The 10,000-nt window shown below is 47.3% G+C and overlaps 1 protein-coding gene across 2 annotated transcripts in view; it reads right to left on the reverse strand.

Moving 5' to 3' along the window:
• Positions 1-10,000, reverse strand: part of prickle1b (prickle homolog 1b) — a 40,188-nt gene that overhangs the window by 21,051 nt on the left and 9,137 nt on the right. Inside the window, exon 1 of one of the 2 annotated variants that reach the window (XM_031583237.2) lies at positions 114-349. The exons of the other annotated variant lie outside the window; for it this stretch is intronic. Within the exon in view, the coding sequence (XP_031439097.1) occupies positions 114-128 (15 nt within the window). The 5' untranslated portion in view covers positions 129-349. Of the gene's footprint in view, positions 1-113; positions 350-10,000 lie in introns of those variants that run through there. 2 annotated transcript variants of the gene reach the window in all.

Here is a 10,000-nt window from a genome sequence, read left to right on the forward strand (position 1 = left end):
CAAAACATGAGGATCTAATGGCTGTCTTAACAAAAGACAGAAACTAGCAACCTGCTGCCACAATTGCCTTTCAATCGGAATTTCGCTGCAAAGCAATTTGACCGCAAGCTTACCTCAAGGAACAGCATCCTAAGCGTCCCAAACGTCCACACAGGGAAAAGAGTCTTCAGCAGTTAGAGCAAAGGGAATGGCTGTACCAACGCTGCATATCCAAACGCGCAGGCAGGTCTGTGAATGTGAGCGCTCAGAAAACTCTTACACACACACCGGCTGCCTCCGTATTCCTCTCTCTGAGAGAAGCCTTGCAAGTTCAACCGCAGCAAAGGCCCCTCATCCAGATGTATGCGTGTGTATGCGCAGGTAAGAAAGCCACGTTTAACACAAGTTCCCTCTGTGCCTCTGGCTCCTGTGAGAGAGTGAGTGAGTGTGTGTGTGTGTGTGTGAGTGGGGCGTGTGAGAGCTCTAGAGTGAGCGACTCTCCCCCGAGTCGAGCCTTTTCAGCCCGCCCCACAAACACTTGGCTCCTCCTCTCCCTGCACTTCAAGCACAGAGCTGCTGCAGGGGAGAGACAGGGGGAAAGACACACACACACACACACACACACACACACACACACACACACATACACACAAGCACACATACATGCACAAACAAACGCACAGAAACAGAAACCATGTGCATACAAACACACACACACACACACACACACACACACACACTGCTCATTCTGCTTGCAAATATCCATCACCAAGGCTTCTGACCTTGTAGAGCAAGGCCCCACTTCTGCGTGTGTGTGATGGCATTCCAGGGGCAACAGCTTGTGTGGGTTCAGTGCATGAGATGACTACACCTCAGAGGGGTGCTAGCAAGGCTGTCGTTTGCCATGGAGATATATATAGACAGATGGTTGTACCTGGTGCAGTTACAGCTAGGCTTTAAAGGCTCTGCATAATGTTAACACATTCAGTGGAGAATGTGTGTGTGTGTGTGTGTGTGTGTGTGTGTGTGTGTGTGTGTGTGTGTGTGTGTGTGTGTGTGTGTGTGTGTGTGTGTGTGTGTGTGTGTGTGTCCTGTCTAATATGTGTCTGGAGCATCCTTTATTTTGGCCACAATACAATGATGTCATTGTGGTTGCTGGTGTGACCATTCGGAACCCCAGCAAACTTACACACTGTGGACTACCAAGTGTGCACCATTCTGAAAACTTACACACTGTGGACTACCAAGTGTGCACCATTCTGTCAAGTGTGTAACCAAGCACAAGATCACAAACTATCCCACCATACTGAATCAGACCTTTAGCACTGCGAAAGCTACAACACTATGTTTGTACTGTGGCAAGATGCTTAAACAAATCTCCTCTGTGACACATGATGGCAGGTTCAAAAGCCACGGTGACCCTCTTTAAAACCCTCATGACAAATGAGGCTTCATCATTGTGCAGCAAACAAAAGGAAACCCCCATGCCTGAATCCCTCTACACACACAGGCACACACACACACACACACACACACACACACACACACACAAACACACACTCACAAGACGAACCCCATGCCGTGACACCACAACATCCCAACTTGCGTTAGCAGTCGATATGAGTTATAGACCCTGTGAATAAATAAGAACCCACTGGGAAAAATATATTAAAAGTGTCTCCTAGTCTTTGGCACAGCCGAGGCTGAAGTGCCTGAACTAAATCAGTCCTGGAATGACCCTGCAAAGATCACTTGTCAAGATCACCACTGAGTCCTCAAGAAAAAAACAAGGAATTCATTACCCGCTACACAGTCCAACGGTTAACTGAATGCATAGTGGACCTTAAGGAGGGTTCTACCATTAGATAGTGGTAGATTCTGGAACTCACTAAACAGCTCAGATGTCATCCAGAACTTTTTTTGGTCCCTTGTGGAAGTTGTTTAATGCATAAGGTCCACAGTGTGCACATTTAGAGGCGTATGTGTCCTAGGGAGGGCAGTTGTTTAAAGCTCCACAGTCTGAACATTTAGAGGCGTATGTGTCCTAGGGAGGGCAGTTGTTTAAAGCTCCACAGTGTGAACATTTAGAGGCGTATGTGTCCTCGGGAGGGCAGCCGGTGGACTTAATGTCAGCCACTGCCACAGAGATGAGCTAAGCTTGAAATGAATGAGGGGATCTCGCTTTGATAAATCCCTTTTTTTTCTTTTCCCAGACATTTTTGGGCAGAGGGGGGGTGTTGTTTGGGAGGCGGGGGGTAGGTTGACATGGTCCTTTCACTCAACTGAACTGGGGTTGTGGTCAGTGACTCTTTGGGGTCCCGCTGAGAATGAAGACACAACAAAAAGAGAAAAAAAAAATAGACACCCCGCAGGAGAAACAAAAAAGGAGAAAGACAGACAGTTGACCGTTGACCTTGCTGTCTCCTTGGGGTCCTGGTGTGTGTGTCTAAGTGTGTGTGTGTGTGTGTGTGTGTGTGTGTGTGTGTGTGTGTGTGTGTGTGTGCTGTTCCGTAAGGTGACACATCCCTTCCTGTATCTTTCTAGGACTTCGAGACGTCTGAGCTCTTTGCCCCGGCTACCTCTGCACTACCCCTCGGCAGGAAGAGGAAGTCCAGAGCTAAACACCTAGACTGTGTTTCCTGCGTCCCCGTTGTAAAGCGGTGGGCTTCCTCCGGACGGCCATTATCTCAGACGGCACATACATTTCACCACTTCGCCACGCCAATTGACACCGGCCTAATGGCTTCATTCACATGTCTGTGCTGCCTTAACTAATGAGGGGTTTATTCAGTAACCTTTGGCACACACACACACACACACACACACAAAAGCCTTCTCTCCTACAAATGATATCCAATGTCAGCCCATTACTAAGAGGCACTGGACATTATAACCTACCTGCAAAAATCCCAACCTTAAAGAATAGACCTAGTCCATCACACAGACACACACACACACACACACACACACACATACACACACACACACACACACACACACACACACACACACACACACACACACACACACACACACACACACACACACACACACACGTCCTGAGGCCTGCGCTCTTCTTACAACAACATCATTATGAAATGATAGTGTGGAAAGAATACCGCAGTGTGGGAAGCTGATGGTTTATATAGTGTAAACACAGTGGCTGCCAGGAATCTCTGCCATCCGTCTCAGGAATGAGTGGCACCCATCTCTAATGAGGAGTATGCATCGCCCCCATACCCATCCGGTGCTAATGTGGTCGTCCCCGAGTCAGAACAAAGAGGTGTGTGTGTCTCAATCAGTGCCGCAGAGCAGACTCGCGCATCAGCCCAGCGCTGTGACTGACAACAATGGCCGTACAGTTCGCCTCGTCACTGTGGTCTGGCAGCCATCTTAGGCATCCAGGTGTTCTATTTCTTCACGTCAACATCACCAAAGAGCTTGAGGGCAGGCGGAGCGGAGTGGTGACGGTGCGCTGCTTGGCAGGGCCCGGTTCGCTCCCGGTGACGCTGCAGGGGGTGTTGCGAGCGGAACATTTTCTTTTTTTAATGAACTATTGTTTCCTGCTTGGACGCAATCTTCCCTTGGCATCATAAAACATCCTTAAACAAACACCAGATGGGGAGACCAGAGGCAAACATGTGTAAAGGAAACGCAGGCCTACTAGAAACAGCATGCGTGCACAAGACAGGCCCTATCTGCGCTGCTGCAGGCCAGAAGAACTGTTGTTGTAACGTTAAAAAGGGTCGTGCCCGGACTCAACGCAACGCAAGAAACACAAGCAACAGAGGATCTCACACCTCAGGCTCACTATGAAGAGCCACACACACTCCAGGGTGCCCACGGGGTGGTGCTAGCCCTCGCCTCACCTCACCTTACTGCACCATATGTCACAAGCCATCAGCAGCACTGCCATCAACATGCCTGGGCATATACCCACCACTCACACCAACCCCACTGGCAGAGGTGCCCTGGGATATGCCTGATGGCCCTCGCCGGTCATTACAATGCAAATAGATGACCATTACCTTTTCTGCGACCCAAAACACATCAGACAGACATTAACATAGTTTCCTTTTTGATTGAGCTGCCCCAGTCTCCCAACACAAGCACCTTGTCAAACTCACACCGGGTATGCCTGGAAATGGACATGCATTGAGTGAATAGTGACAACACAATCTTCACTACACAGTCTTCAAAGGCCTTTTGCTGATCTCCATAGAGAGAGTCTGAATCATTAAAGCTTTAACACTCAGTAGAATGTTTGGGAACTAGTAGAATGTTATCTGCAATAGACCCTTTCTCTTCAGAACAAAGAACAGGTTGCAAGGGGGACCGGTTCTTAAAAATGGCTCTTATATGAACCTTTACTAGTTCTTCCACAGATACAAAGCCAAGCACCTTTGGTCCAAGCATGTAGGCTTCTCCAGGACTTTATGGGAGTTCAGCAGGAGAGTGCCATCGCCTAGGGTCCGGACTCACACCTCTTCCCAGTGCCATGTTAATATTTAGAGTCAATGTTAAGTATCATACCATAGGGGTGTGATCCCTGCACTCGTAAAAGGTGAACACAGAGTTGTGTGCCAGGATTTAATAGCCTCCCAGCGAGTGCTATCTCTCCCCACACCTCCGCAACAATAAGACAAGGGCCATAAAGTCCAGTAAAAGTCCCCTGACTCTTCCTTGAGAAAAGACAAAGGGGGGGGGGGGGGGGGGGGGGCAAATTATCAAGGAGCTTTGACACTTAACTGCCATTTACGGCAGAGAGGTCCAGGCTGACATGCCGGGCTTGTTATCCCGCTAACCTTTGGGTAACCTCTTCTGCTGTATGTTTTACAGGGTTTTCTGCTGCAGACACAGACCTTTGGACGCTGCCCACGCCCCCCCCCTCCCCGGTGGGAGAGCACCACGTCACCAGACCAGGACAGCTCAGCAGTTTGACTCACTCCCTGACAGGAAGGCAGTATGATGGAGATAATTTCCAAACACTGTTAATGACTTAAGAATATAATAATCAAGTGCCTTGTATTATTAATTCCTTGTATGAATCATGTGCTTATGAAAACAGAAACATGGCTTTTCTGTGTTTCTGTGTGCGTGTGTAACTTAGAATATTAGGTGCCACTTAGTCTGCATATGTACAAGAGCATGTTTAGACCAGAAGTGATAAGAAGGGTCGAACTGTGCTTCTTCCAACCTTGCAAAACTTCCATCCTTGCCTCGGACATCAGAAATCCACCACGTGGTTTTCTCTGCTGAACGCTCAACTTCTGTCTATATAAACCTTGTGCGATGTGTTTATCATTGCTTCGCTTTCAGCCTTGTGCTGGGAGTGAGCCCGATTGCAATTGTTGTTTGTCTAATAAATATACTTATATGCAGCTCCGGAGTCCTGAGGTAACTAGGGTGAATTTTCACCTATCACAGTATATCACACAAGACAATATGGCTATCCTGACCCTGACCTTAGTGTTGATGAAACTTATCTGGATGGAAAAACATAGTGGTTCTTTTATTCATAAATGTCTTCTTATTGTCACACGCAAATGTATACAACTTCAGATATCTTTTCACATGACCAGGGCATGTCAGTTTGCATTGCATTGACAATAAGAGAGCCGAATTCCTGCCAAAAAAAAAAAGAAGTCTATCCTGGTCTTCGTTTTTGACAGAAAACATCTGGAAAACAGTGTCAAACACAAATCTATAAACCCCAGGATCTAATTTTACCCTAGCAAGTCTATGCTCAGCTCTTTCTCTCCAACACAGAAGCGCTGAGTTCCTAATCTTGATCACAAAATACGGTGGGATTTTAAAACCGATTCTATGGCATTAAATGAGAAATGATGTTCCATGCCCGTGTATAACAACGTATAATATAAATATAGGCTGCAGCTAAACTCTTTTGGTCCTCAGTGAAAGTAATGAAACTGGCACAAAGACTCTTTAAGCTGCATGAGGCAGAGCTAAAGCTCAATTATAACAAAGCCTAACAGGATTCCCTAAATCCTCCGGCTGCGTCTGGATTATAGGACTATGTTGCAGTGAGCCACCTACGAATACAAGAACACCACCGGAGGGAATTAAAAACTTTTCAAGACAATAACTCACTTCTGTGAAAAAACAATCTACTGACTGAAACCGGTAAGGATGTGAAGACTACCCTTGTCAGTCAAGGAGACATTCAAGGGTACTGTTTTGATAGGTTACATACCTAATTAGTGACAAGCATTCATAGGTTAAATGATTTTCAACGATCTTGTAGATAGGTACAACCAGCCATGCCTCCTGTTTTGACAAGTCTCCAAAGTTGGAGATGAGTGGGGATGTGGAGGGATGCCAACACCCCTGGAAACACTTGGAGAAAAAACATCCCTCTTGTCGTTCTACCATTCCGTTTGGATCAATGATAATAACGCATGTTAATCATTAAGAAACTACGTAGACCATATTCCCTTGCTTTAAAAAAAAACAAAAAAAAAAACATAAATCCCCACTGCATTTCTTCTTGCCCCTCTTGGCTTGGTGTGTAGGTTGGGGGGTCTCTGTGTCCCCTGGTGTAGAGGAGACAGACTTGGTGTGAGTTTTAAAAGCTGCTCTAGACAGATAAACAGACAGGGGACACAGCCGTTAAAGAGCATACAGGAGCCGCTGACGTCCCCAGACATTTACTCTGGAGAGAGGGGGACTTTATGTGGAACGACTACATCCCCACAAAGACGGAGAGGGGGGAAGAAAGCTGCACAAACACAGCAGCACACACACACACATTTACAAACACACACCCACACACACACCCACACACACACACACAGAGAGAGAGAGAGAGAGAGAGACACTTCTCTACTTCCTTCATTCATTTCACTTCACTACTTCCCACAAAGAACAGTCTTTCTCATACTCTCTTTGTTTCTCATTCACACACACACACACACACACACACACACACACCTCAAACTTCACACTCCCTAGAGAACAAGGCTCTGGGTGAATCCTGTCTTTCTGGCTCTGGCCTACGCTCCTGCGCTCCTGAGAACACTGAGAACAGTGCTGAGGTGTGTATCCTCACGCCATCACTGCCACTCACACACCTTACTGACAGGATGCAGCTGACCCTGTGGCATTCTATTCAAATAGCTAAAGGGGACTGGGAACCTATGGGGCCAAGGGGCTGCCTTTAAAGAGATGGCATACAATGATAATGGGTGATATATATACACACACACACACACACACACACACACACAAACACACACACACACACACACACACATATATATATAGAGAGAGAGAGAAAGTGAAAGAGAGAAGCGGGCATGTATTTTGAGGCCTGTCAGGGCTTGTTGTGGAGAACCTCTTGAGTAATTGCAACCTTGTGCATGTGATGCAATTCAAATGCAACCAACAACTTCATGACAATGATATAGCCGACCTCCATGGCATTCATGTAAGTCAGCGTAAAGACTCAAAATGCCTATAGGGAACACAATGAGTGTACCTCAGTACATTTATGTACCTCAAATCTTACTCGCCCCTGTCCTATGAGTGGCCATTCGTTCTCCTCGGATATTAGCATAGCACTCAAAGTTCACAAGTTAGCATGACACATCAGTGCGATATCTGTCAATACAAACACTCAGACTATGTGGTAGGTATCGCTGTCATTAAATGTGAACGTTTCTATTTTTTAACCAGTCTGCTATAACCTACTTGATATTGACAACGCTGACTTTATACCCTGTATGTATGGTGTGCTTGTGTGTGCCTCCACCAAGCAGGAAGGGGAGATAGCAGAGCATCCTGCGCTGGGAAACAGTCAGAGGAAGATGGGGAGAGTTACGGGCTACACGTTTACAAGTGTGGCAGGCGTTATACAGGGGCCTGGCATCCAGCTCTAGAGGGGGTGTTAAATCCTCCTCTTCCTCACAGACCCCCTCCAATGAGGCGTGAGTTCTCTGCAGGCGGCAGGTCTGTGTTAGGTCGTCACACCAGGAGGTCGCTCAGGGTCACGAGCAAGGCTGACGTGGCTGTCTCAACAAGCAGGGCTACAGCAGTGGAGAGGCTAGTAAAGCAGCCTACCCTCTCTCTCCTTCTCCCTCTCTCTCTCCCCTCTCTCTCTCTCTCTCCCTCTCCCTGCTCTCGCCCTCTCTCTCCCTTTCTCTCTCTCTCCCTCTCTCTCTCACTGTCTTTCTCTCGCCCTCTCTCTCTCTCTCTGACTCTCTCTCTCTCTCTCTCTCATCTAGTCATCTCTAGTCATCCACTGAGTCTAACAGACTAAGGAGGACATGTTACAGTAAAGCACTGCCCAATGTAAGGCCCTTTACTCCAAATCAAGGGATGGTGTGTGTGGTCTCCACACTAGTTAAGATTAACACCAGTATATTGCAAGGCATTCTGGGGACTTTGCTTTGCTGGTGCCACCCTACCTGACCCCCTGTTCATTGAGTAAGTCCCCCGCCGGTGTCCGCTGGCCCAGGTGGTTTAATTTGATATTGTGAACGGATACATTCCTCTTTAATAGGCCCCCGTGGGTCACTCTGACCTCCACAGGGAAAGGTGAGCTTCCTCTGCCTGCTTTAAGCCCATTCAGACTGGGATCACACTCACAGGTGTGCGCCCCGCTCCCACTCCACACACACACACACACACACACACACACACATAAACACACACACAACCCAGACCACACACTCTCTCTCTCTCTCTGTTTTACACACATACACACACACACACACACACAAGCATACGGTGTTCCTAGAATGTAAAATCACTCATAACTTGGAATTAGAAGTTATTGAAGTTGTATGGGGTTCTGTGTGTGTGTGTGTGCACACGTGTGTATGTGTTTCTGCAGACCCAGGCCATGTTATGTGATTGCCCTGCCAATGTTAACAGTGCTGAGAGGGAGTTTTCTATAAATACTGATCTCACTTCAAATAGCGAAGCTGTTGGCGGGGCAGGCAGTGACAAACTGACACCAGGGGTCTACAGCCATCCATCCAGCTTGTTCTCATTCCCAGCTCCAGAGGAGGCTGCTTTAGAGCTCCCTGAGATGGGGCCTTCCCCTGGGGGTCTACTGGACCACCATGGAGGGAGGAAGCCTGAACGCTGTCACTCACAAACTCACCAAGCAAGCAAATTCCCGTGCTTCTCATCTTATTTCGAATTAAAAAAAAAAAATTGCTCATTATTTTATAGAATTCATTTCTATTCCATGTTTAGAAGCTTTTCTGCAAATTCCCCACTCCCATTTAAAATTCTTATATTTGTTTCCCATGATGAATTATTCCCTGTCAGTGTTTTTATCTTTGTGTTCTCTCACTTTGGGATGTGTCCCTTCTCCTCCCGTCTCCCTCTCCCTATAAAGAACTTTGTGTGAAAGTTATTAGAGCTGTAATTACAATCATTACCACCTCACAGCACTGCCAGAAGAGATGATCCACCTCTTATGTTAGTACATGCTCAAAACCCCTCGTCATTTCCAGTCTTTTTTTGGCCACTCTTCTCACTTGGCTGTCAGTTCTGCTGACGCCCGACACGTAACCTCCCCTTTCTGCGAGCCAGTGATCAGTCGGAAGTTGCTAATAATCTCAAATTCAGTAGAATTATTAGAAGCACTCGTACTTTGAAATGATTCGTTTCCAAGTGTGTCAGTCTTCTCAGTTGCTTGTCAGTTCTGCTGAGGCCAAACATGTCGCTTCCCCTTGCGAGCGTGTGTGTGTGTTTTCCCCTTGCGAGAGTGTGTGTGTGTGTTTTCCCCTTGCGAGTGTGTGTGTGTGTGTGTGTGTGTGTATGTATTTATTGCGAGTGTGTGCTGTGAGTGTGTGGGTCTGAGCACTGAGCAGTCTCTGTCTTATTGGACCACCCAGTCCAGGAGCCACAGGCCCAGCAGAGGAGCGCCCCCTATGGCCACAACAGGCATAGGCACCGGGGAGACCTCCAAGCCAGCATCCGCTAATTACACAGCAAGCAATCATTTATTTCTCTCTCTCTCTCTCTCTCTCTCTCTCTTCCTCCTTTT

The sequence above is a fragment of the Clupea harengus genome, chromosome 16 (genome assembly GCF_900700415.2).
Source record: "Clupea harengus chromosome 16, Ch_v2.0.2, whole genome shotgun sequence".
NCBI lineage: Eukaryota > Metazoa > Chordata > Actinopteri > Clupeiformes > Clupeidae > Clupea > Clupea harengus.